At 43.8% G+C, this 27,841-nt stretch overlaps 1 protein-coding gene and 1 pseudogene across 1 annotated transcript; both read right to left on the reverse strand.

Annotated features, from left to right (window-relative positions):
* Positions 1–1,313: 1,313 nt before the first annotated feature.
* On the reverse strand, positions 1,314–14,365 carry sncaip (synuclein, alpha interacting protein). The gene is made up of 12 exons (XM_055039448.1): positions 14,241–14,365; positions 11,115–11,202; positions 10,957–11,029; positions 9,473–10,011; positions 9,159–9,336; positions 8,869–9,092; positions 8,193–8,372; positions 7,331–7,444; positions 6,904–7,029; positions 6,647–6,816; positions 6,462–6,551; positions 1,314–4,183 (listed from the first exon to the last, which is right to left on the reverse strand). The coding sequence occupies exons 2-12, from the start codon at positions 11,169–11,171 to the stop codon at positions 3,256–3,258; spliced, it is 2,679 nt and encodes an 892-aa protein (XP_054895423.1). The 5' UTR covers positions 11,172–11,202; positions 14,241–14,365; the 3' UTR covers positions 1,314–3,255.
* Positions 14,366–19,693: 5,328 nt separating this feature from the next.
* LOC129366045 (GTPase IMAP family member 8-like) lies at positions 19,694–26,973 on the reverse strand (annotated as a pseudogene).
* Positions 26,974–27,841: the final 868 nt, after the last annotated feature.

Raw genomic sequence — 27,841 nt, forward strand, 5'->3', positions numbered from 1 at the left:
GGCATTAAAGGCCTGTCATATCCCAGCATGCCGCGGGGCCCCCGGCCACAGCCCAGCGGTGTCAATTAAATTTGATTGACTGAGTAAAAGAAGCACACAAATAAGCCGAAACAACAGACACAAAAATCTATACATGACCCCCCCCCACACCTCCGCCCCCCGCTGTCAAATCAGCGGCTCGTCTCTCCCAGTTTCATGGAGCCGCTGTGTGTGAGGCCCCCAGCAAACAGTCAACCAATTAGCGGCTGTGGAGCCTCGTCCAGAGGCCCCTGGGTATCGACTCAAACTGTTGTCCAATAAATGAGGCCTAATTTATCAGCTTAACGCCCCCCAACCCCCCGCTGCAGGACGGAGGAAAGAAAACAAACAGCTTGTGGTTTTTGTTTTGTGAGCTCCTTCAGCCTTCCTCACATCTCAACTTGTTGTTTTACTAATTGTCACGCGGCGAGCTCGTGTTTCATATTTGCCGCCATGATGGAGGGCGGCCATTAGAGCGGGCCCCATTAGGCTCCGTGGGGAAGCGGCGGCGCTGCGTGGGAACCATCAAAGACCAATTTGCCCTGCAAACACTATAAATCCTGGCCGCCGGTAAGTGACTGCTTTTCATGCTGCAGAAATAAATACTGGCTCCGTTATGAATCGTCCATTAAACCAGCAGAGAGAACAATTCACACAACACATCCGTCTTGATCAGGGTGGTCAAAAGTGGGGTCCTGGGACCTGTAGAGGGACTTTACAGGCCTGCAGGAGGACCCAGATATTCTGCCACCTGAGACACTGTCATGAGTTAATAACTGTCTGACCTTTGACCCTTATTACTGCTGTTAAATGGCAGTTGGATGTAAGGTGGTTTGTAACATGATGCTGTTTGGAAAGTTAAAGTTTTGGGTTGTTCAGCCTCTCAGGCAAATAAATCATATTATTTATATTATTTATTTATAAATTAGTTTCAAATTAATTTTTTAGCAGGCTAAACATTTAGCTTGATGCTTTTTTGTTGTTAAAGATTTAGTTTGCAATGTAAATATTTAACTTGATAACTAAATATTAATATTTCTAAAGTAATATTTAATTAGTGACCTGATGAAGTTAGACATACTTTCTACAAAAAGAAGAAAAGGTAAAAAAATTCAAACTTAATCAGAGGAAAAACTTTTAGTGGTTTTTGGTTGGTTCATTTTGCTTCGGCTTCTTTTCTTCACAACATTTGAGATCATTTTGAGATTTTGTGAGATTAAAAAAAGAAAACAGAAAAAGATGAATACTTTACAGTCAGAGTGAAAATAAACTGAGAAAATCAACATGACTCCAAATAAAAGTCCAGAAATAAAAGTTTACTTCAGTTTGTCTGAAACAGACCAGCGACCACACACTCCCACATTCAACAAGTTTCTTTTTGCAAACAGTTCGGAGTTTTTCTGCGATTATCTGGGAATGTTTTTATCTGAACTTGATCCCGAAATAAAAACCAACCAGAATCAGGAGAAATTTCTGGAAACAGACAGAAATTCTCTAAAAGTGGAGCTGAGGTCATGAAGGAGCAAACTGCACAGCAGAAGCTCACAGCGATGACCTTTAACCCAGGATGTGAATGAGACAAAATGGAAAACAGAGACAGAACTGAACTCAACATTACCTTGAGATGCACATCCCCCTGTTCTCACCAGGGGGCGCTAGATCTGTAAAAATAACCTGGGAATCCAGGCAAAGCTCCCAGTGAGAGAACATTTGAGCATTTTGAATGTAAACTAACTGGACTCACTGAAGGAGATCATTCAGAACTTTGAACAGAAACTTTAAAAATCGAGCAAAAAAACAACATCAGGCTTTTCTTTCCTGCTTCATCACAACAAGCTGCAGAAAACTTTCTTCAAACTTCATGCAGATAAAATGTAGAAGGTGCTTCTTGAAACCTCCCCGTCATCTAACGTCTACCTCATGCCAAAAATACTGCATAGATAATGAAGAAATAAGAGGTGGAATACAACGTAAACAATTTAAATACTAATCAAATATGTACAGTGGGTTGTTTAAAGTTGTGCTGGTGCTTGATTAAAAAATAAAAACTCTAAACCGTAACACTGTGTGCAGAAACATAAATACTTGGTTTGTGGTGGAGATCAGGAAACGAACATGAATCAGTTCAAACGTTTCCCAGTGAAAACCAACAAAAAACCATCCTGGAAGAGAAGAAGTGACATCTGAAGTATGAAGACTCAGATACAGGCGGGTCTGAAAAATAGTTTATAAACTTTAAAAAGGTTGAAGATTTGAGGCTGAGAACATGAGAACCTTTAAAACAAAACAGACGTGAAAATAAAACTGTTTAAAATGAACAATTTTTAATTTAAAACCCAGAGAAAAGATGTAAAATTTAACAACCAGGAACTAAAAACCTCCAAAATGATTTAATTCATGAAGAAACTGATCTAAGCTTGTAATAAAAACATATAGAAAAAGAGAAGCAGACAGCAGCACCTGATCCAGAATCCCGACCGGCACCAGGAAACGGATCAGCAGCAGGTTTTACACGTCCTGCTGGTTTAAAGGCACAGAAAGGTTTGGGGTCCAAATCCAGACTAAAAGTCTGGATCCTCTGATCGTCCAGAACCAGAAGTCTGATCATCAGCTCTGAATTTGGACCTGTGACACCTGAGATGTTCAGAACTGGATCAGAACCAACTGGGTTTGTGGCGGTTTGCTCTGGACAGACGGGTCAGAAAAGGAAGAAGCTGGAACCGTTTCTGGAGGATCGGGTCGAGGATCGGACCCGTCAGGATTCACCGCTTCATAAATGAAGAGGTTATTGTGAAACAAAGAGACGCAGATTATTGATCTGAAAGGAGAGCAGAACTTTGTAACGGTGAGCGAAGAGATCCAAAGATTTTGATCTGATAAAGATGATTATCTTTAAACATCCAAACATTAACTAGAAATCTGTTCTGATAAATGTTGGTGCTAGCTGATGATCCTAGTGGTGCTAGTTCATAATGCTAGCTGATGATGCTAGCTAGTGGCTGATGATGCTAGCTAGTGGTGCTAGCTAGCGTTGTCAGATTTAGCTAAGGGTGTTAGCTCTATCAGTGTTAACATGGATTCCTTTAAAGTTGGATGATTTAAAAGAAAAATGATCCGTTTATTATCATCGTTTTGTTCTGAACTGAATTAACTTTCTTTTCATGTTGATCAGTTTTTATGAAAAGCTAAATGTTGTGATTGGTTCTCATGTTCAAGGCCTCTTCTGTTTTCAGCTGGTCAGACGTTGCTGACTCGGCTCTTGCCCTTGGCTCCGCCCGCAACGGACTTCCTGCCAGGTGAGTTCTGATAGGCTGACGGTTTAACCGGACTGCCGCCGCTGTTGTTGTTGTTGTTGCTGTGGTTGGAGTTCCCGCTCAGCGTCTCCATGATGGAGCGAAACGTCCCGAATGACCTCTTGCCCTCTGAGCCGGCGGCCGCAGTCCTGTCCTTCCCCGGCGGCGCCCGGCTGGTTTCTGGCTCCTGATTGGACGAGCTCTTGTGGACCTGCTCGTCGAAGGTGACCCGGAGCTTCAGGTTCTGGGAGGTCTTCCTGCGGGACGATGGCGACTTCAGGGCGCTCTTGGGGCTGGTGGCGACCTTCTGGCCGTCGGCGGCGGGGGTTTCTGGGGTTCTGGTTTCCGTGGCGTCCGGGTCGCTGGACGTGGGGGACGGCGTGTAGCCGATGCTGTCCACAGACTTCGACCCGCTGAGAGAAAAGGCCAGCTTCCTCTCAGCCGAGGATGAGGAGGGGAGGTGCTTCCTCATCACCTGATGGAGGTGGTTGGACGCCGGCTCCTCCTCTGTGACTGGCAGGTGGGTCGGCCTATCGGGTCGCAGCGCGGCCTGGTTCCGCCCCTCCTCCGGCGGGTAGCCCTCGGAGTCGGACTCGCTCAGAGAGCGCTGCATGATCTGCTTGAGTCTGGCCAGTTTGAGCTCCCTCCTCTCCAGCAGGCCGGTCCTGTGGCCCCCCGCGGCGCCGTCTCTGCCCAGGCCGGCCCCCGGCTGCGGCCTCTCTCTGACGCCGTCGCCATCTTTCCCCAGAAGCTGCCGCAGCACCGAGTCCGGAGCCACGCCCCCCTGCCGGACCAACCAGTGTCCGTCGCCAGGCACCGCCTCGGCCGTCAGCAGCAGCTCTGGACACGCCTCCCCCAGGGGCTGATGGGAACTGGAGGCCAGGGAGGAACACACATCATCACCAGGGACCAATCAGTGAGTGTGTGTACGGTGTGTGTACGGTGTGTGTACGGTGTGTGTCCAGTGTGTGCGTTCAGTGTGTGCAGTGTGTGCGCAGTGTGTGTGCAGTGTGTGTGCAGTGAGTGTGCAGTGAGTGTGTGTACAGTGTGTGTGCAGTGTGTGCGCAGTGTGTGTGCAGTCTGTGTACAGTGTGTGTGCAGTGAGTGTGCAGTGAGTGTGTGTGCAGTGTGTGTGCAGTGTGTGTACAGTGTGTGTGCAGTGAGTGTGCAGTGAGTGTGTGTACAGTGTGTGTGCAGTGCGTGTGCAGTGCGTGTACAGTGTGTGTGCAGTGTGTGTGCAGTGAGTGTGTGTACAGTGTGTGTGCAGTGCGTGTGCAGTGTGTGTACAGTGTGTGTGCAGTGTGTGTGCAGTGAGTGTGCAGTGTGTGTACAGTGTGTGTGCAGTGTGTGTGCAGTGAGTGTGCAGTGTGTGTGCAGTGTGTGTGCAGTGTGTGTGCAGTGTGTGTACAGTGTGTGTACGGTGTGTGTGCAGTGAGTGTGTGTACAGTGTGTGTGCAGTGTGTGTGCAGTGTGTGTATGGTGTGTGTGCAGTGTGTGTGCAGTGTGTGTACAGTGTGTGTGTACAGTGTGTGTGTGCAGTGAGTGTGTGTGCAGTGTGTGTGCAGTGAGTGTGTGTACAGTGTGTGTGCAGTGTGTGTGCAGTGAGTGTGTGTACAGTGTGTGTGCAGTGTGTGTGCAGTGTGTGTACAGTGTGTGTGCAGTGTGTGTATGGTGTGTGTGCACAGTGTGTGTGCAGTGAGTGTGTGTGCAGTGTGTGTGCAGTGAGTGTGTGTGCAGTGTGTGCAGTGTGTGTGCTGTGAGTGTGTGTACAGTGTGTGTGCAGTGTGTGTATGGTGTGTGTGCAGTGTGTGCAGTGTGTGTGCAGTGAGTGTGCAGTGTGTGTACAGTGTGTGTGCAGTGTGTGCACAGTGTGTGTACAGTGTGTGTGCAGTGTGTGTGCAGTGTGTGTGCGGTGTGTGTATGGTGTGTGTACAGTGTGTGTGCAGTGTGTGTGCAGTGTGTGTACAGTGTGTGTGCAGTGTGTGTGCGCAGTGTGTGTGCAGTGTGTGTACAGTGTGTGTGCAGTGTGTGTGCAGTGTGTGTACAGTGTGTGTGCAGTGTGTGTGCAGTGTGTGTACAGTGTGTGTGCGGTGTGTGTGCAGTGTGTGTATGGTGTGTGTACAGTGTGTGTGCAGTGTGTGTGCAGTGAGTGTGCAGTGTGTGTACAGTGTGTGTGCAGTGTGTGTACAGTGTGTGTGCAGTGTGTGTACGGTGTGTGTGCTGTGTGTGTACAGTGTGTGTGCAGTGTGTGTGCAGTGTGTGTGCAGTGTGTGTACAGTGAGTGTGCAGTGTGTGTGCAGTGTGTGTACAGTGTGTGTACAGTGTGTGTGCAGTGTGTGTACAGTGTGTGTGCAGTGTGTGTACGGTGTGTGTGCTGTGTGTGTACAGTGTGTGTGCAGTGTGTGTGCAGTGTGTGTACAGTGTGTGTACAGTGTGTGTGCAGTGTGTGTGCAGTGTGTGTGCAGTGTGTGTGCAGTGTGTGTACAGTGTGTGTGCAGTGTGTGTGCGCAGTGTGTGCACAGTGTGTGTACAGTGTGTGTGCAGTGTGTGTGCGGTGTGTGTGCGGTGTGTGTATGGTGTGTGTACAGTGTGTGTGCAGTGTGTGTGCAGTGTGTGTGCAGTGTGTGTACAGTGTGTGTGCAGTGTGTGTGCGCAGTGTGTGTGCAGTGTGTGTACAGTGTGTGTGCAGTGTGTGTACAGTGTGTGTGCAGTGTGTGTGCAGTGTGTGTACAGTGTGTGTGCGGTGTGTGTGCGGTGTGTGTATGGTGTGTGTACAGTGTGTGTGCAGTGTGTGTGCAGTGAGTGTGCAGTGTGTGTACAGTGTGTGTGCAGTGTGTGTACAGTGTGTGTGCAGTGTGTGTACGGTGTGTGTGCTGTGTGTGTACAGTGTGTGCAGTGTGTGTGCAGTGTGTGTACAGTGAGTGTGCAGTGTGTGTGCAGTGTGTGTACAGTGTGTGTACAGTGTGTGTGCAGTGTGTGTACAGTGTGTGTGCAGTGTGTGTACGGTGTGTGTGCTGTGTGTGTACAGTGTGTGTGCAGTGTGTGTGCAGTGTGTGTACAGTGTGTGTACAGTGTGTGTGCAGTGTGTGTGCAGTGTGTGTGCAGTGTGTGTACAGTGTGTGTGCAGTGTATGTGCAGTGTGTGCGTTACCTGGGTGACCTGGTGGGCGTCCCCTCGGTCTTGCTGGGGTCCATCAGCCTCTGCAGATGTTTCTGCAGGTTGATCCTCTCTGCTGTTTGCCTAAATGACATGAGATGAAACAAACTCAGTTTGTTCTCAGTCAGCTGAAGGTTTGGTTCTGGTCCAGCGGTCCGGTTGGATCTGGGCCCACTCACTCGTTGAGCTGCTTGGTGAGCTTGACGACCTGCGAGGCCAGCGACATGCAGGTCTCCACCACCACCAGGTAGCGGGCGCAGGTGGTGTGGCCCTGCCGCTCGGCGCTCTGCGACGGCCGCTCCCCCTGCTGGTTCTGGATCGTCACGTTGGATCCGTACTCCACCAGAGTCTGGACTCACAGAGGCAGGAGCTCAGCTTCCACACAACATCAGGAAACCAGAGGCTTCATCCACCCAGCTGCCCGGTGTGGGCTTACCTGGATACAGGTGAGGTGTCCGTACTGCGCCGCCACGTGGACGGCCGTGTTTCCGTTCTGGTCCACTTCGTCCAGGGAGATGGCCTGTTCCTGCATGAACTGCAGCAGCCACAGCAGAACCTTCTCCTGCACAGAACCAAACAGGTTTCTGGAGGTGGAGCGTTACCTCATCACACCACAGGGGGCAGCGGCGCGTCAGGCAGCTTCATAACAGCCATGAAGAAAATGATTCTGGAACCATCAGTTCAGCTCTGAAAACATTTCTTTCATCTTCAGAGCAAAATGTTGATTTTTTTACAGTTCGGCTTCATTAATGCTCTGAATGTTTGCATGTTTTGAGTTTATATTCACCAGTTGAATATTAATCGACGAGTGAATCAGCTGATTATTTGGAGCGGTGAGTGTTGATAACTGTTGCTGTGGTTACCTGTCCGTATCGAGCAGCATAGTGGATCAAACTGGGATGCTCTCTGGTGCAGCTCAGCTCAGCGATGGCCTCCGTCTCACTCACCATCCACCTCACACACTCCAGATGGCCGTTCTGAAACACACACACACACACACACACACACACACACACACCACACACACACACACACACACACACACACACACACACACACACACACACACACACACACACGGACACGGACACACTCTTATTACCCAGAACCGAGTTCTGCAGAGCGACACCGGCTCCTGGACCTGGAGCTCTAAACAGTTTGATCCCAACATCAACAAACCTCGACTGTCTGACATATTTCATTAACAATCAGCTGGTAGGAAATCTGTCTTCCTTCAACTAGAAGAGCCAATCAGAGCAGAGAACAGCTGCTCAGCTTCCTGTCTGGCAGCCAATCAGAGCAGCTGGGCTGAACTCTCCTCCTTCCGTCTGATTGGACAAACAACCGGCTGCTGTTAGCGTTCACATCGTTTTATCTCGGATGTGATCTTCCTCCCTATCAGAGTTTTTACAGCCGGCTTCCTGTCTGCAGAGGAAGTTCAACCAAAGCTTAGCTGGACAGCAGAAACAGAAACACAACCTGAACCGTCGAGGCGCTGATCCGGTACTTTACTCACCACAGAACCAGGCAGAATAAGAGCTTGAAAGTTTAAATGAGCTCATTCAGATTTGATGCTGCAGGAAAAAGAAAACCTGGGAGAAAAAGCAGGAAAATCCTAAAAGGTTCAGCTGAGAACACTTAGCAGCTAATGAAATATAATGGCCTAGTCCAAGTCCAGCCCTGACTGCATTGGTGTAGTGGGGTGTTTGGAGAGCGGGTCCTGACCTTTACCCCCAGGCCGGCGGGGGTGAGCTGCAGGCTGTTGCGCTCGTTGAGGCCGTCTTCGCCCATCAGGGAGGTGAGATGCTGCAGGCAGTCGGCGTGACCCTGAGAGGCGGCGGCGTGCAGCAGGTTGTTCCCGTCCTCGTCTCGGATCAGCTCCAGGTTGTCGGCCGCCAGGTGAGGCTGCAGGAGGAAAAGGAGCAAGAGGAGGAAGAGGAGAAGCAGGAGGAAGAAGAGTAGGAGTAGGAGGAGGAGGAGGAAGAGGAGGAGGTGGACATCATGTTCATATCAGTCGATAACAATAATTATTGATTTGGTTTTTGTTTTAAATGTCTGACGTGTCACTTCCTGTTTGACCTTCAGTTTTCACGCCATGTTTTTATTTTTAAGCAGTTTTGAGGCTCAGAAGAAAATCCTGCAATGGCTGACACATCAAGATGTTGCTGAGCAACCAACTTTTCCTCCGCCTACATCTCCCAGAATGCTGTGTGGTTCTGGATCAGATTCAGTGAAGGTATTGAACGTTCTATCAATATTGATCACATTGTGATCAATGTTGTGATTATTGATCAGAACATCTGCTTCAGTCCTACAGTAATGGTTTGTTCCGTTTCCTCCAGATGAATTAATGTTTTTATGAAATGCGTGTGGACATGTTGGCTGTAATGCCTCCACCCACCAGCAGGGAGATCTGCCCCTCCCTGACGATGTTGATGATGTTCTGGTTCTTCTTCGTCTCCTCGTCCAGCTCTCCCCTCGCTGCTCCTCCAGGAGTCCAGGTTTTGGAGGCGTCCGGTTTACCCATAATGCACCCTGCCAGGGGGAACGCCAGCCCCCCCGGAGGCTCCGCCCCGGACCGCTGGCTCTGGGGGTCCGGGAAGACGCGTGCAGACAGCAGCTTGTCTGGAATCAGAACCGATCGGGTCAGAGCGTTTCCTGATGTCAGAGGGAAACGTTTTCACACCCCACCTGCATCAGAGAAGGAGGAGAGAGAGGAGGAGCTGAGGAGGCCGGGCGGCGGCGGCTCCGCCTGGTAGACGCCGCCACCGCCGGCTCCTCCCGCGGAGCGGTGCAGGTGGTGGAGGTCCGGGTCCATGGACTTGGACTTCCTGAGGTCCGACCACTTCACCGGAGACAGAACGCAGAACTGCAGGAAGCAGAACCCAGACGGAGCTTCAGGCTCGTTTATCAGGAAACTCAAAGTAAAAACTGTTTTCCTTTTCTCTGGAGGCGCTGCTGGAACCCGTCAGCAAGCAGGACCAGAACCAGGCGTTTGGACTCACCGGCGTCTGGCTGCTGCTGCCCAGGCTCAGAGGCTCGTTGTGGGTCAGAGTGGAGCTCTTCATCCCTCCTCCTCTCCCTCGGTTCCTCTCCAGCGTCCCCCCGCCGGCGCTGCCCCCCGGCGCCGCGGCCCGCCTGTCGTGTGGGACCCGCGGCAGCGTGGACATCTGCTGGCTGGACTTGATGTACGGCACGTCCAGAATCTCGTCCATGTCCAGGTCGTAGTGCTCCAGCTCCCCGAACAGAGCCTGAGCGTTTCCGCCGACCCCGCCAACCTTCGCCTTGCCGCCGTCGCACGGCGTGGAGGCGGCGGTCTGCTTCTCGGAGCCGGGCTCGTCCTTACCGACCTCGCTCTGCTCCAGTGCCGGACCCTGGGTCTGGCTCTTCCCGTCCGAGTCCGACTCCGTGGTTTCGGGCTGGTGCTTCAGGGGGGAGACCCGCTTCACCGGACGGAACTTGCTGTGGACCTCGGCCAGGCCCGTGGGTTTGATGCCCCCCCCGCTGTGGGAGGGAACGCCGCGGCTCCAGTTGATGGCCGGAGCTGCAGAAGAAGAAAATATTCCATCTGAAACATTCCTGGAAAAGGAGACAAACGTCCCGGATTCTTCATTCGGTTGCTTTTCTAGTCCAGAAACCCTCAGAGGTTAAAAATCTGAGGTTGAGATCAAAACCCAACAACAAACTGATCCGTCTGATCAGAACATCTCTGACTCATGCAATCGGATGAGGAGTATGGAAGACTGATCCTGCCAAAATTGTCAATTAATACAGAAATATATAAATTACTTGGTGATTAATGTGCCAAATGTTACATCCAAAAAATAAGAACTTTACCAAATTATTTGATCACATGTCGTATAAATTTAGCATTATTACTATTAATTTACCATTTTATGTTGAAGCACATTGTTTTAGTAGTTTTCTTTTATATCTCAAGATTTTCCAGTTTTTCATGATTTTTTAATTGTCATTATTTTTATATAAAATTTAGCTTATAGTTAAATGTTTTCATGTTCTGTATTTATTTTGTAGTTGTTTTAATTTACTGTAAATTTTACTTCTTTCTCGTTTTCTATACTTTATATTTTTAATCTACTGTCAGTTTTTTTATGTTGTCCTTCAAATGGATTTTATTTACCATCAATTACATTTTTTACAATTTCTCCACATTTTGTATTTACTGACACTTTTTAATCATACACTGATTTATTTTCTTATTTGCATTTTCTTGTTTATTTAAATATTTCTTTTCTATTTTCCTCATCTCCTTTTATTTTTCCTTCTTCATTCAGAGGTCAGAGGTCATCAAATCAACAAACAAAACAAAACAATTCCTCCAAGAATAGATTCAGGAAATTCATTAAAAAGCTCCTCAGAAAGTTACAGAAACATTGATCTGAACCGGTTTCCATGACCGAACCAGCCGGTCCGGTCCGGTCCGGTCGGATCAGGACCGGGTCGGATCGGGACCGGTCCAGTTGCTCACCTGGTCTCTCTTCTGCCGGGCCATCGCTCCTTCTGGACAGTTCTGGGATGTTCTTCAGTGATGTGACAGAATACTGGAAAACAAATGACAGGTTCTGGTGTTATGAATCTAAACGGGTCGGTTCAGAACCGAGCGTGGTTTTGGGTTTCCATACGGACCACTGAGTCATCAGAGAAGTCGATCTCATCCAGGTCCAGGTATTCAGGAGCCTCCATGTTTCCACCTCATCATCAGAATCAGAACCAGCTGCAGAGAGAAGCGGAGTCACAAACCGGGCCGGACCAGAACATTCTGCTCTGCTGCCGCGACACAATCAGCAGGAATCAAACAGGAAGCGGCTGCAGGAAACCGACCAGCCCTGGTAAAAACTGGGCTTCTGACCCAGACTGGGCCCAGATTTACACACAATACGGAGGAAGTTCTGGAAGTCGGGTCCAATCTCAGCAGAACTTTCCCCTCCGCAGTAAAAGGACTGAAGCTCAACAACAGCAGGATAATCTGGATTAACGAGGAGCGGCGTTCCGCACGGCGTCGCCGGGCTCAGACGACCCGAACGGGTCGAACCGACTCCGCAGAGGTCCAGCCAGAATCCAGGACCGGCCCAGAGAGGGTCAAGAGGTCAAAGAGCAGAAAGGCTCCAGGAGAACCTTTAATACTGACAGATTATCTCAGATTAAGATTATATCTAAATATGTAGATATAAACATTTATGTATAGCTAAATATGTACATTTAATTAGATTCATCTAAACATTTATTTACAAATATCTACATTAAAATCATCTAAAACATTAATATATAGATAAATATCTAAATACATTTCAGAAATACAAGTAAAGAAATATTTATTTAGATATTTAGAAGTAAATAAGAATTATTTATTATCTAAAATATAAATTTAGGTATTTATTTATATAGATATAATAATAGATATATTCAAATAAATAAAATATCTATTCATGAAAAATGTTTTTCATACTTCAAACACTTTAATATTTGAATCATTTCATATTTTAAGCAATCAAATATTTTCTAGCCAAAAAAAGAACTGAATTATTTTTAGCAACATTTTCTCTCTCTCTCTCTCTCTCTCTCTCTCTCTCTCTATATATATATATATATATATATATATATATATATATATATATATATATATATATATATATATATATTTTATTAACTTGAGTATCTGCTAATGAACGAGGCAAAAATCAATAGCATAATTGATATCGCTCATTAGGGTTCAGCCAATCAGAACCAAGGACAATAAAAGAAGGGCCCAGATTGGCTGGTTTGTAAAGATCAGTCCACAGTGAGACGAGTCTTTCTGTCGTGGTTCCAATGGGCGACAGAAAATCTGAAGTTCTGAGACAAAGCAAACGATTCGACCGCGCCGTGTTTTATGATTCCTTTAACTACCTTATTACTGGAATAAGGAGATATTTCAGTAATAAATTTGACGGCTTGATTGTTTCAACAGGACAGATACTGACTACTTTTCCCTACTCCACAGAACCCAACAGTGAAACAACAACAGAACCATCTGGAATCCCACAGACCCACCAGAACCTCAACGTCAGATCCCTGCTCAGGATGGCAGAACCGTCCAGGAAACCCGGCCGGGTTAGAACCTGCAGCAGCAGGAAGTCCACAGAATAATACAAAGTTCTGGTTCTGGTCCAGCTTCCACTGAGGCCGCAGGATGCTCAGGAAGCTGCTTTCTGTGTGGGAGGAACCGCCGAGCTGAAACCCCTAAATGCAGCTTACAGAACCGGGCCAGCCCGGATAACAACCGTTTGGGTCGGGAAGCTGAAAATAAGAGCGGAGAGAAAATGGGAGCAAACATCTGGCCGCCGTGTTTATGTGAACAGCTGATGAGCCGCCCGGCTGCCAGCAGCTAAAATAAACCCAGCGGGTCGGCGGCTATGGACTGGTTCTGGAAGATCCACCAGAACTTTTCTAGAAGAGCATCAGAGGTTCTGCGAGAACCAGAACCAACACTGTAACCGACCCGACTGAACGCAGCAGACCTGAGGGAACGACAGGCTGGTTAACAGAGACAGAACCAGAACCAACTGGGTCTGGTTCTGTTGGTGGAAACGCTTCCACCAGAACCAACCGGGTCTGGTTCCGTCGGTGGAAACGTTTCCACCAGAAAGAATCTGAGCAAACCGACGAGATTTTAAGATCTGTTTTATCAAAAGAAAAAAAAACAATATTTTACAAAAATAAAGAGAAAAGATCAATATTCTTTATGTGGGTGTCAGGTCTTTGACTAGGCCCAAAATTCACAACATGGATATTTACGCATTATTAATGTTGGAGCAATGAGAGTTAAAAGAAAGAAAAAAACAGAACCAAAATGGAATATCTTATAAAAGTGTAGCAAAAATTTAATTTTCTTTTTTTTTCACTTTTTCTGCATTAAATCAGCAGCAGATGAATCATAATAACATCCAAATAGTTCACACAGAACAACAACCATGTCAAATCATTCAGCACTTTTTAAGGCTTTAAATGAAAGAGTTTTAATCCCAGTAAAAACCCAGCGCTGCAGCGCTGCACCAGAACCAGAACCCGACCCAAACTGGTTCTGATTTGTGGTTTTCCTGGAGTTTGAACTTGGAAATGACGAGTTTCCTTCTAACTGCAGCAAAAACAAACCCAGAGTCACAACTGCTTTCATTCAGCAGATCAGTGTAAAGAAAATAATTTAAGGAAAATAATGTAAGGAAAATAATTTGAGAAAAACTCATCATGACAGAGAAAATCTCAGCAAATATTTCCTGTTAACTTGAGCCAATAGAGTAAAACATTGATGGTTTTTTTCCCTAAAGAATAAGATGATAAATGGTAATAAGTAGTAGTAAAATAACTTCAGTCGTTTAAATTTCGGCCCTTTAGCACCTTGTAAAGGAAATATATATATATTCTGGAAAGTTTACAGATAAACAAAAAACACCTGAACGCATCATTTAGTGACTGCAGGTAAACGTTTCCTCCAGTTTAAAGCTGGATGTCTGGAGGCCGGATGAGAGCCAGGCTGCTTCCTGATGCCCCTCTGGAGGTTTCTGATCTGCCCTGATTGTTTAATCCGCTCAGCCTCCACCGGGGTCAGCAGCTAAGCTAACTGGCTAACCAGCTAAGTGGCTAACCAGCTAACGGGCTAACCAGCTAACGGGCTAACGGGGAAAGCTGCTGGAAAACTGGGTCGAACCGGCGGCTCGGCCGGGAAACCTGGAGCCGCCCGCTCAGGGTGTCACGGAGAGCCGTGGAGGACCGTACCGTATCGAAGAGAGGCTGGGAACCCGGAGGAGAGAGCCGGTGGAGGGGCTGGAGGAGCCAGCGGAGCCGCTAGCTGATCCAGCTGTTTTTCCCTGCTGTCGCCTCGATGTCTTCAGGAGCACAAAGACTTTGACATATGGGCCAATCAGAGAGCAGCCCGGACAGGAGGGCTCACTCCGACACGTTTTCACACACGGACAGTTACTGCTGTTTGGGATGCCGAAGCTGCTCCGTTAAAGTTTCGCATTATGAAGAATATAAAGGAGCAAAACAGAAAGAAAACAAATACATTAAGGTTTAGAAATCAATAATAATAAATTACATGAGGACAAATATTTTTTAAAATAATTTTAAATGAATAATGCATCACTATTGAAAATGAAGGAAATCATTCATAACAGAAGCTGTTTTATGTTTTAAATAATAATGTTTACCATAATTTTTTGTAAAGAAAATTTAATTTCTGTTAAATAAAACAAAACAAATAATATTTCTAAAGTTGGAGAACATAAATGCAAATTGTGACATCATTACATTCAGTGAGTCAAAAGCAGGAACTAATTTAATCAGTTTTCAGTTATTTTCATTTTTATTGCTCATAATCAAACACTGCTGTACTCCAGAACGAAATCTTGATCTTCCTGTATCATTATGACACAAAGTAAACTAAAACACATATTTGTTATCACAGTCAGTGGTGTTTTTATTTTTAAATTATTATTTGACATGTTAGCATGGCTCACCACCCAGGGCGGCATGAGAGGGCGCGCATCCGTTTGTGCACAGTGTGTGGAAATAGTTCATATTTGCTTTTGTTTGTTCTCTTGATTTTCTGCCAGAAAATTAAAAACTTTTTTTTAAACAGATTGTTCTAATGCAAGTATTGTTAGATTTTTCTGCTGCATTCTTAAATCTGCAGCATTTACATCAAATTAAACTGAAGGTGCTGCTTGCTAACAAATTAGCTTTATTTTCCTTTCCGATCTGGGTGACTCATCGTTACAATAGAGGATCTTTGGCAGCCAGCCAGGAGGAGGAGAGCCGTTATTTGGACCCGATATCCCTAGAATAAAAACCCGGTTCTAAAAACATACAGAGAACTTTAATCATTATCATCAACACAAATTGACAGATTTAATTCTCATAAAACTTTCATTTTGCTCTGATTTAAATAAACTTCTATTCAATCAGCTCAGATAGATAAACTGATTGTATCAGCTTATTTATCTACAAGAATTTTCTACAATGTAGAAATTTATTGACCACTTGTCTGAGCTTTATCGTATAAAGAACTGTTCACTTTTCAAACTCATCTGTTCATCTCGGAGAGAAAAAGTTCAAAACGTTTCTTTTGGCTTCCAGTAATTTTAGTTCAACATCCTGCAGTGAGAAAAGATGAAACTGAAAGACTTTAACAGAAGAAAACGATTAAATCAACATTTTGACATGAATCTAAATTCATCATAATGGATTAAACATTCATTGATAAAAACTTTATTGTTATAAACACTGTAACGTGCGAATGTTTAAGTTTTAATGATAAACTGGAATCAAATCTGCAACTTTCAGACTTCAGGACTAAACTAATAAATACTAAACCACCAAACTAATAAACACTAAACTACCAAACTAATAAATACTAAACTACTAAACTAATAAATACTAAACTAATAAATACTAAACCACCAAACTACCAAACACTAAACTACCAAACTAATAAACACTAAACTAATAAACTAATAAATACTAAACCACCAAACTAATAAATACTAAACTACCAAACTAATAAACACTAAACTACCAAACTAATAAACACTAAACTAATAAACTAATAAATACTAAACCACCAAACTAATAAATACTAAAATACTAAACTAATAAACACTAAACTACCAAACTAATAAACACTAAACCACCAAACTAATAAATACTAAACTACTAAACTAATAAATACTAAACCACCAAACTACCAAACACTAAACTACCAAACTACCAAAACACTAAACTACCAAACTAATAAACACTAAACTACCAAACTAATAAACACTAAACTACTAAACACTAAACTACCAAACTAATAAATACTAAAATACTAAACTAATAAACACTAAACCACCAAACTAATAAATACTAAACTACTAAACTAATAAACACTAAACTACCAAACTACCAAAACACTAAACTACTAAACTAATAAATACTAAAATACTAAACTAATAAACACTAAACTACCAAACTAATAAACACTAAACCACCAAACTAATAAATACTAAACTACTAAACTAATAAATACTAAACCACCAAACTACCAAACACTAAACTACCAAACTAATAAATACTAAACCACCAAACTAATAAATACTAAACCACCAAACTAAAAAATACTAAACTACTAAACTAATAAACACTAAACTACTAAACTAATAAATACTAAAATACTAAACTAATAAACACTAAACCACCAAACTAATAAATACTAAACTACTAAACTAATAAATACTAAACCACCAAACTACCAAACACTAAACTACCAAACTAATAAACACTAAACTACTAAACTAATAAACACTAAACTACCAAACTAATAAACACTAAACTACCAAACTAATAAATACTAAACCACCAAACTAATAAATACTAAACCACCAAACTAATAAATACTAAACTAGTAAAAATAAACACTAAACTACTAAACTAATAAACACTAAACTACCAAACTAATAAACACTAAACTACTAAACTAATAAACACTAAACTACCAAACTAATAAACACTAAACTACCAAACTAATAAACACTAAACTAATAAACTAATAAATACTAAACCACCAAACTAATAAATACTAAACCACCAAACTAATAAATACTAAACTACTAAACTAATAAACACTAAACTACTAAACTAATAAATACTAAAATACTAAACTAATAAACACTAAACCACCAAACTAATAAATACTAAACTACTAAACTAATAAATACTAAACTACTAAACTAATAAACACTAAACTACTAAACTAATAAATAGTAAACTACTAAACTAATAAATACTAAACTACTAAACTAATAAACACTAAACTACTAAACTAATAAATAGTAAACTACTAAACTAATAAACACTAAACCACTGAACTAATAAATACTAAACTACTAAACTGCTCTGCCCAGCGAGTTGAATGTTGGGTTTGAATGTTTCTGTTTCCAGTAGAGATTAATCCATTTAAAAAAACTATAAACAAATTTTCTCTATGAATATTTTTTAGATGAATTTTGTTCTCGTGTTTCTAGTTCCCAGTGATATTTGAACCGCCATCTTCTTGCACAGCTTTTATTTATTTGCTCTTTGAGTTCTGGTCATCTCTCAGAGGAGATAATTGAAATAAAAGAACATTTTCTGCCTTTGTTTGTTTTGTTTTTAGAAAAATACGAGATTTTATTTTTGAGTCGCATTGCCCACCTCATTCAATACCAACCTTAAAAACTAAATTTCTAATTGCGGGGTTGTTAAACTACTCAGAACAATGCAGAGACTTTCTGCTCAGTCTGAGAAATAACAACACATTGGAGGTTAAATGTCATGAAATGGTCATAATTACACTACAGAGTTAACAGTGACAGAGCCCTGATCCCTGCATTTTGTTTTGGGTGATATAAATAATAATGTCTCGGATCAACAGAATGAGGAAAAAAACAAAGTTATCTGAAGAAATGTAAAGAACAGATTGAAAACAGAAAGACAAACTGAGCTCAGAGTATGTTAGGTTTATTAATATTCTTCATGTCTTTATGGTTCAATCATATTGTCTCAGATTTATTGCTATATAGTGTTACAACCAGGTTTTTATTCTCTGAGCTGCATGAAGGAGTTTTCTCCAGTTTTTCTTTTAATGCCAGGAAATGGGAGGAATACACAACAGTTACAGTTACAGTTACAGTAATATCACACAGCAGGACAAATGAAAAATCATCATATGCTAATTTTATGTTATTGAAAATAGGCTTAAATGCAAATCATTTCTTTTAGATTACAAACTAAAATTAACATTTTTAGTTTGTCATATTCATACAAACTGCAGAAGTTTGTTTGGAGGTGATTAAATCTTAACATTGGTCAAATTCATGTCTTCTGATAAATACAGTTAAAGCATAAATGATTCATTTCACATTCAGACTGGTCTTAGTTAAATCCTCCTGTCATGTTACTGACCTGCATCCCTGTGGTTACAATATAATGTATAATTCAGATTCAATCCTGGGCTTTTAGTTCATGTAAGTTTTGGGGAAAGCTGGTGGGATGGGAGCATTATACAATAAATAAGTGACTTTCACCCAACATTTTGAGTCACATATTTCACTTTATGAAATGTTGGGCTTTGCTATAAACATCTCAGAAAGAAATTTTAATCGCAGGGATGTGTAAATATTTGAATAACTTTAGCCAGATCTGCAAAAGGTAAAATTCATTTAAAATGTTTTAAATGTTCCTGTAATCGTGTCAGTGATATAATTTAGTCATATCACTACTTTTTTTAAAAAAAGAACAAAATGTGTGAATAAGACTGTATAAATAATTTGAACTTTCATTGTCATTAGAAATTGTTTTTACCTGTAGGACTGGTCTTGAACTTCTTCAGTTCTACTTGTAGCTGTGAAATCTTCTCCATTTGGCTAAATGTGAATGTTTTAGTCGTATAAGATGAATCATTTTTCTCCAGCGTCTCCATCAGTTCTGGGATCTGCCGTCTGTCTCTGATGTCCAGAACTAAATATCTTCCTCCACAGATCTGGAGGAGATCCTGGATGTGTCTGTTCTCCTTTATAAAGTTCCCAACAGCTGGATGTTTAGGGTCTGACTCCACAGTGAAGAGGATGGTGGTGAAGTCATTGACTCTGGAGCTGAATGTGTCCTGGATGGTGTGTAACTCTCCCTTGTCTTCATCAGTGAGGGGACCCACAGGCAGGACCAGGATGAAGGCGTGGACACCCTCAGGATCACAGAGGGAGACACACCTGAAGGATTCCTCCATCACTTCCTGCTGAGCTTTTCCATCCAAGGCAGGCAGCTGCACCAGAGAAACCCCACGTCCAAACACCTCTCCCTGCTTCCTGAGCCTCTCTGGAGGAAGATCTGGCTGACCTAGGATGACCTTGGCTGCTGCCGTCTTCAGTGGATCATTTGGACCAAACAGAACCAGGTTCAGCTGAGTTTTCATCTCTTTAGGTCGGGCTTTGCTGGAGTCTTCTGAGAATGTGAGAAATGTTTCTCCATTTCTATCCACAATGTTTTGGATTTTCTGCATTAATACTTTATGAACTTCTTTAAACTTTGCCTATTTTTTATCTGCTTGTTCTTTTATTATTTATTGTTAATAATTTTTTTTTCTTTCTCATCTAACAGTATGTATTCCTTATTTTTCTTGTACAAGCATTTGAATTGTCTTTGGCTGAAAGGTGCTATATAAATAAAGTTGCCTTGCCTTCTTCCTTATGTTTTTGTTCCAGCTCTCTTTTCTTTTCCTGCAGCTCTTCTTCCTTCTGTTTCAGGATTTTCTCCACCTCCATTTTTATTGCTGCCTCAGCTTCCTGGAACATGTCGTTGGTGTAACACCCTCCACCGTTTTCAGTGACCATTGAGTCAATCTTCCTCAGCAGCTCTCTAACCTGGGAACGATCCTCTGGGGTTTTATTGTTAAATAAGTGGCATCTTGCCCCACAGTCCCGGATTAGTTTTTTGACAAAGTCATCGCAGTCGTTTTCAATGTAACTCTCAAAACTTTGCTTCGTTAAATCATCTTTTCTGGTGAATATAATGATGATGAAATTTTGTGAATTCTTGCCAAAGTATTTCTTGATCAGATCCACAGTTTCTTTTTCCTCGTTAGTAAACCGTCCGATCTGCAGGACCAGCAGGATCACATGGGGTCCAGGAGCCAACATGCTGATGCAGTTCACCAGTTCCTGTCCCACTTCGTTGTTGGACAGAGTCGTATCAAACAAACCAGGCGTATCGACAACAACAACAGGCCGACCATCGACTTCTCCTTTTGCTTTCTCACAAAACTTGGTGACCGACTTTCCACTGGCTTTAGATGTAAAATGTTCTTCACCCAAAATGGTGTTTCCAGTTGCACTCTTTCCACTGCCAGTTTTCCCAATCAACACCATCCTGATGCATTCCTTACTCAACTCTCCAGGATCATTTTTCTTCTTTACCTTCTGCAGTTCAGCTTTAAGCTCAGCATTAAACCTTTCCTGTTCTACAACCCTTTCAATCTGAGCTCTGGTGAACGTATTCTTTGTGTAGTTTTTGGACCTATAAAGGCTCTGATGTTCTATCATCTCCATCAGTTCTGGGATCTGCCGTCTGTCTCTGATGTTTAGAACTAAATATCTTCCTCCACAGATCTGGAGGAGATCCTGGATGTGTCTGTTCTCCTTTATAAAGTTCCCAACATCTGGATGTTTAGGGTCTGACTCCACAGTGAAGAGGATGGTGGTGAAGTCATTGACTCTGGAGCTGAATGTGTCCTGGATGGTGTGTAACTCTCCCTTGTCTTCATCAGTGGGGGACCCACAGGCAGGACCAGGATGAAGGCGTGGACACCCTCAGGATCACAGAGGGAGACACACCTGAAGGATTCCTCCATCACTTCCTGCTGAGCTTTTCCATCCAAGGCAGGCAGCTGCACCAGAGAAACCCCACGTCCAAACACCTCTCCCTGCTTCCTGAGCCTCTCTGGAGGAAGATCTGGCTGACCTAGGATGACCTTGGCTGCTGCCGTCTTCAGTGGATCATTTGGACCAAACAGAACCAGGTTCAGTCCAGACTTTGTCACCATTTCTTTCCTGAATGTGAGGAATGTTCTGGTTCTACAGACAATGTTCTCAATCGTCTCCATCAGCAGTCTGAGGTCATCTGTGGACATGTTGTAGTGTCTTCCATTACAGTCCAGAAGCAGCTTGTCCACAGAGACACTGGTTTCGTCCAGCTGGTGGGAGTGAGTGCTGATGATGGCCGAGTGTCTGAAGGCGTCTTCATCAAACAGACTCAGGATGAACTTCAGGGTTTTTCTGTTTTCTTCAGTAAAATCTGCAGGTTTCACTAACAACAGCAGGACATTTGGTCCAGGAGGACAGAGACGCACACAGTCCTTCATCTTGTCTCTCACTGCCTGGACAGACAGACTGAAGATGTCTGGAGTTTTAATGACTGTTAGTGGTTTATCCTCCCACCGTCCGTCAGACACTTCACATTGTCTGCTGGGAGAAAATCTCTGACAGGAAAAATCCTTTTTGTTAGTGAGGAAGTTTCCCAGTTTAGCTTTTTCTTCTTCACTTTTCCCCAGAAGAACAATTCTGAGTTTTTGACCTGGTGAAAAAGAATGAACTGTTTAATTTACTCAAACAAAAACAGAGAATAAACTGATTTATTTATGTTAATATATTTAAAAATGATCCTGTTATCATTTTTTCTGTAGAAATTGTTGTTTTTCTTGCACATATCAGGATGCAGAACAGTGATATTTGTGGATTATCAGTGATCAGGTCAGATAAATGTGACCTGGCCTTTCAGAATCATTGTGGAAAAAATGACTTTAGAAAATGGATGAAAATAAATAATACATTTATTAAAACCTTCCAAGGTGAGAACAGCAGTACAGAATCAAATCAGTTTGTGAGTCTGCTCTGACCAACAGTGGATCTAGTTTCCTTTTATAGGTTCTGGTCAGAGCAGAGAGACTTGATTGGACCGGAGGCATGAAGCCTTGACTGTGATGAACCAGGGATTCTGTGGAGTCCAACCCAGAAGGTCTGTTCATTTGTCTATAATTAAGGAAAGAAGGTTGTTATTTGATGCTAAAGGGGCAGATGAGCTCTGGGTTGGGGGAGTAACCCTGAGATCAGGAGAGTCAAACTGCAGCCCTTTTATATGAGCCTCAGCTGCAGCTGAGCAATAATTAGGTGATTAACTAATTATTCTGTGTCGATAATTAGGTAATGAAGCCATTTCATTCCAGTGTTTTGTACCTGTGGCTGTCAGGTTCTGTGTTTTTCTGTGTTTAATTCTGAGTTTCTGTGTCCTGAGTTCTCCTAGTCCTGTCTTCCCCTTGATTGTTCCCAGGTGTGTCACTGATTACCCTCAGTGTATTTAGTCCCTCCTGTGTCCTTTGTTCCTCGTCGGGTCCTTGTCATTGTTTGTCGTTGTCGTACTTTTGCCTGTGTCTGCCTGTATGACCAGTTGCTACCGGCGTTGAGCCCTGGCTTCCGCTCAGCCGTGCTGCCTGGCCGCGACTCCGTTTATTGACTGTGTTTTTGTGGACTATTTTGTTATTAAATTACACCACCGTTTACTTACCTGGGTCTCCAGCGTGCTGCCTCACCACCTCCACCACCAATTCATGACAGAAGGACCCGACCAGAAAATACGGTGAGGCACGCTTTAACATCATGGACCCAGAGGGTGTAGAGGAGCTGCTCCGAACGATCCAGGAGTATGAGGATTCAAAGAGCACGTCCACGTTCGCCCTCAGACGGCTAGGGTTCGCCATACGCCTGGGTATGTTGCTGGACTACTGGGTTCCACGTCTCCAGCACCCCGCGCTGGTGGAGCTGCAGCGGGAGGCAGAGGAGATACGCCAGACAGCCTTCGCGGCCTGGGATGCTAAACCTCTGCCTCCCAGGCCAGACATCCGCTCCGCCAGCCCAGCCCCAGCTCCAGCCTCTGCTCCTCGTCCTGCTCCGCCGGACCCCGCTCCGGTTGCCGTTCCTGCTCCGCCGGACTCCGCTCCGGCTGCCGTTCCTGCTCCGCCGGACCCCGCTCCGCCTGCCGCTCCTGCTCCGCCGGATTCCGCTCCGGCCTCCGTGGACTCTGCTCCGCCGGATTCCGCTCCGGCTCCTGCTCCTGCTCCGCCGGATTCCGCTCCGGCCTCCGTGGACTCTGCTCCTTCCGAGATCCCTAGTGTTCCTCCCGAGATCCCTAGTGTTCCTCCCGAGATCCCTAGTGCTCCTCCCGAGATCCCTAGTGCTCCTCCCGAGATCCCTAGTGCTCCTCCCGAGATCCCTAGTGCTCCTCCCGAGATCCCTAGTGCTCCTCCCGAGACTCCCAGTGCTCCTCCCGAGACTCCCAGTGCTCCTCCCGAGACTCCCAGTGCTCCTCCCGAGACTCCCAGTGCTCCTCCCGAGTCCCCTAGTGCTCCTCCCGAGACTCCCAGTGCTCCTCCCGTGTCCCCTAGTGCTCCTCCAGTGTCCCCTAGTGCTCCTCCAGTGTCCCCTAGTGCTCCTCCCGAGTCCCCTAGTGCTCCTTGGCGCCGAGGACGCCCTCCGGACCTCCCCCGTGGGGTCTGCCACGGGCGCCGAGGACGCCCTCTGGACCCCCCTCGACGCCTCTACCCTCTTTCTGTTTAGTTTTGGACTCTTGGCCCCTCCTTGTGTTTCCGCCCACCTTTTGTGGGTAGTTTTTTTGTTTTCTGGACTCTGGCCCTCCTTCCGTCGCCCCTCCGCCCACCCTGGTTTTTGGGTTTTGGATTTTGTTTTTGGGCGTCTGGTAGCCGCCCTTTAAGGGGGGGGTACTGTCAGGTTCTGTGTTTTTCTGTGTTTAATTCTGAGTTTCTGTGTCCTGAGTTCTCCTAGTTGTCCTGTCTTCCCCTTGATTGTTCCCAGGTGTGTCACTGATTACCCTCAGTGTATTTAGTCCCTCCTGTGTCCTTTGTTCCTCGTCGGGTCCTTGTCATTGTTTGTCGTTGTCGTACTTTGCCTTGGTCTGCCGTTTTGTGTTGTTTAGCCGCCTGTAAGACCAGTTGCTACCGGCGTTGAGCCCTGGCTTCCGCTCAGCCGTGCTGCCTGGCCGCGGACCGTTTATTGACTGTGTTTTTGTGGACTATTTTGTTATTAAATTACACCACCGTTCACTTACCTGGGTCTCCAGCGTGCTGCCTCACCACCTCCACCACCAATTCATGACAGAGGCACATCTAAACCCTGCAAGGCGGCCAGCGACTCCAGAGTTTCACCTCTGACCCAGATGGTCTCCAGGATCCTGTTATATGACACTGCAGAGATCGATGTGAAAACAGCTCACATCGACTCAGGTCACATTAGAAAAGATCAGACACATATCAGAGTTAGGATCAGATATCAGGCCATGTTTCCACTGCAGCCTGAGGTGAACCCAATCTGAATGCAACCTGTATCTGATTTGCACAAATGTGACTCAGGCCACTTGAATGTGGTTATAAATCTGTAAACATCACTATTTTGCATCCTGATACATGGAAACGGGAAGAAAAACAACCATGGTGATGAGGTTTAAGTTAATTTGCTCGCTCCGATTGGACAACTTTAAAATCGTAAGATTTGCTCCATCATTAGCATCCATGTTTCCTACTGTTAGTTTTTGAAGCTCTTAAAGTTTTGGCTCCATGTTGTATTTATGGATCTTTAATCTGTTGGTTGATGGCTGAGCTTTAAGGACCTGTTGGAAGAGTCCAGCTCTAAACATAAACTCTGGGGTGACTGACCTCTGACCTTTACCTCTTCAAATTACAACAGTATTGTGATATTTTTCACATTTTATGGTATTTTTTTACTTTATTTTACTATTTCTAGTGTTTTCTCCTCTTTTATTCTGTATTTTATATGTTTTCTGTATTTTTCAGCGTGTTTAAGGACCAGATGTTTCCTCACCTCCAATTTGATCTGGACTGAAGTCGGCTGGTCGTCCTGTCAGACGTTCCAGGTTTGGGTCAGACTGAGCTGCAGGTAAATCACAGATCACATGTTGTCCATTGTTCTCCTTTATTATCTGTCCACAGCGAACCATCAGCTCTTGAAGCTTCAGGTTCTTCTGCATCACGTATCTGTATTGACACATCCTGAGCGTCTGCTCCAGTGGAGAATGGTCCAGATAGTTTTCAGCAGAAGTTTCATTTTTAGGAGTGGAAATCAAAACCAGAGCGTGTTGAAATGACCGCTCTCCACAGTTTTCCAGGACGGTTTGGAGCCTCAGTCTGTGAGCGTCAGTGAAGCTTTCCGGCTGCAGGACCAGCAGGAAGACATGAGGTCCAGGATCAGAGAGCCTCACACACTGCTCTACATGATCTGCTACTCGGTCCTCTGAGATGCTCAGATCCAGCAGCTCTGGGCTGTTGATCACCACCGTTGGTTTCCACATGCAGCGTCCTCTGACTCTCACACAGCAGTCTGCTTCCTCTATAAACACTTTCTCTCCCAGGATGATGTTCCCCACCTGAGACCTCTGGGACCAGTTGTTCCCCAGTAGAACCAGCCGGAGCTCAGACACTGGGAAGGAAAACCACCAGAAAAACGTCAAACTTTATACCAGTTATCTAATGACTGGTGCAAAACGCTTCATTAATGACGTTGATGATGATCAATGACTTCCCTGAAAATTTAAATTGATCCGAATGGATTTTTATGTTGAGACAAAAACTGAAGATTTTTAATGGAAATGAGAGAACATTTAAAACATGGTGCGAAAATATTCCTTTAAACTAAAGTTCCTTTCCTTTGACTTAATTGACTAAAGACATTATGAGTCGTCATCCAAACACTTGAAGATCATGTTTCACAACTCGTCTGTCCAACCAGAGGTCATAGGTCATGAGAGACTCTGGTGATGATGAGAGTGGAGGTCAACCCGTCTATAAGCTGGTCAGTCATTTTACATCAGCAGTTCTGACTGTTGCTCACATTTCATCAGTATATTTATATCATATTACAGCATAATGCCAATGGTGGGTCTATGGGGGCTTCCAGCCAATCAGAGTCCAGACTCACCTGCAGATCAAACCTCTACACCTTCAGAATTGGAAATACCTGAACAGATGATTATCATTAAGTGAAAAATAAGATATTTCTATTATATCTCCACTGATATTTTTATTCTTAATGATGAGTAGAACAGTCAATCTTTATTTGTATTTTCCATAAAGTTTCACCAGTTATTAAAAACCAGTCATTTAAATGAGCGTCTCATCTCAGATGAACTTACTGTTTGGTGGAAGATTTAAGCTGCTGCTTCGCTGCTGCTGCCCAACTGGAAATTAATCAGAACAAACGTGGAGGTCAGAGTTCAGTCGATACGATTCAGAAACATTAAGACTCATATTTAGTTGATTCTACAAACTGAATACTCTCCATGAAAATAACTCAATTAATCTCATGTGAGATTAATTGAACTCATCGAGATTAAACTCGATGAAGAACTGAACTGGCAGATTTCTTTTGTCTTTATTCAGATTTTTATTTCTAGACTAAATCCACATGAAGCAGAATCTGTAAATTAAAGTTACTGAGTAAAAACCTCATTTATAGGCTTTAAAGTCAAATTTTAAATCAATAATACCAATAAGCACGTTTACAACTAACAGTAAAATCTTTAATACAGATATTGATCTGTAAAACCAATATAAGAAACAAAATGAACGCAAGCATCTGTAAAGTTAAACCACAGAGAAAAAATAATCCAGTTCATAGCAAAAAAAATTATGAGGATTATAATTATAATTATTTAATAGGATAAATTAATAATTCAGATTTTCTTATTAAAAATTTTTTTATCAGGATGTAGAAATATTAAAGCAGAATGGTCTCATTCAACTGCATCTTAATTTTGATAAATAATTAAAACTTTTCAACAGAACCACTAGAGGGCAGCAGCGGCTGAATGATCCTGCTTCCTGAAAATGTTACTCACCTGAAGCTGGTGTTGCCATGACGTCAGAGAGCAGAAAACTGACCAGGTTCCAGTTTTTTTTGATTTTAAATCATCTGCAAATGAAAAACTTTCTAATTATGAGTTCATTGTCTGAGAAAATGACTCAAAGCTCCAGGAAACATGAATGTTTCTGTACTTCCTGGTCTGAGAGCAGAGTGGCTGAGAGGGAAGCATCTGAATATTAAACAGAATTATATCTAGATGTAAAGATAAATTATCTATATGTCTACAGATATAAACATCTAATAAAAGGCTCAAACAAAGTATCGGGTCGGTGTTCAGGAGGTTCTGGGCCCAGAACGGGTGGAGCCAATTCAAAATGGAGGCAGAGAATAAATATCTGGATTCCTTCCTGCTGCTTCACCAACCTGATCCAATCTGAGCTGAAAACCTGATGATTTTGTTTCTGAATCATTAAAAGAACCAAACAGTGATCAGCTAATAGTTTGCTCACCTTCAGTCTGTTGGTGTCGATCCGTCCTGAAGGTTCTGGAGATCTATTAGATCCACCTGCTGAGAAATCCTGCTGGAGGGAGTTAGACTGGGTTTAATCCAGAATTAAACTGGGTTTAATCCAGGAGTCAAACTGGGTTTAATCCAGGAGTTAAACTGGGTTTAGATCTCAGAGTCTAGATCGGACTCTGAGACTAAACCCAGTATACAAACATGGTGTTTGTATACTGGACTCATTCAAAGGAATGTGACTTGGAGGGAGGCTAATGATAAGGTGGCGATCATAATTGTGGTCCTCATTTTCTTCTTTTTCTTTAATTTAGTTCCTTTCCCTCACAGCTGAAAAAGAAAGTTAAAAACTCAGACGCTGCATTTCCTCTTTTTCTGCTGCAGAGAAACAGGCGGAGCCAAAT

This window comes from Poeciliopsis prolifica, unplaced genomic scaffold (genome assembly GCF_027474105.1).
Source record: "Poeciliopsis prolifica strain line A6 unplaced genomic scaffold, Auburn_PproV2 SCAFFOLD014, whole genome shotgun sequence".
Taxonomy (NCBI): Eukaryota; Metazoa; Chordata; class Actinopteri; order Cyprinodontiformes; family Poeciliidae; genus Poeciliopsis; species Poeciliopsis prolifica.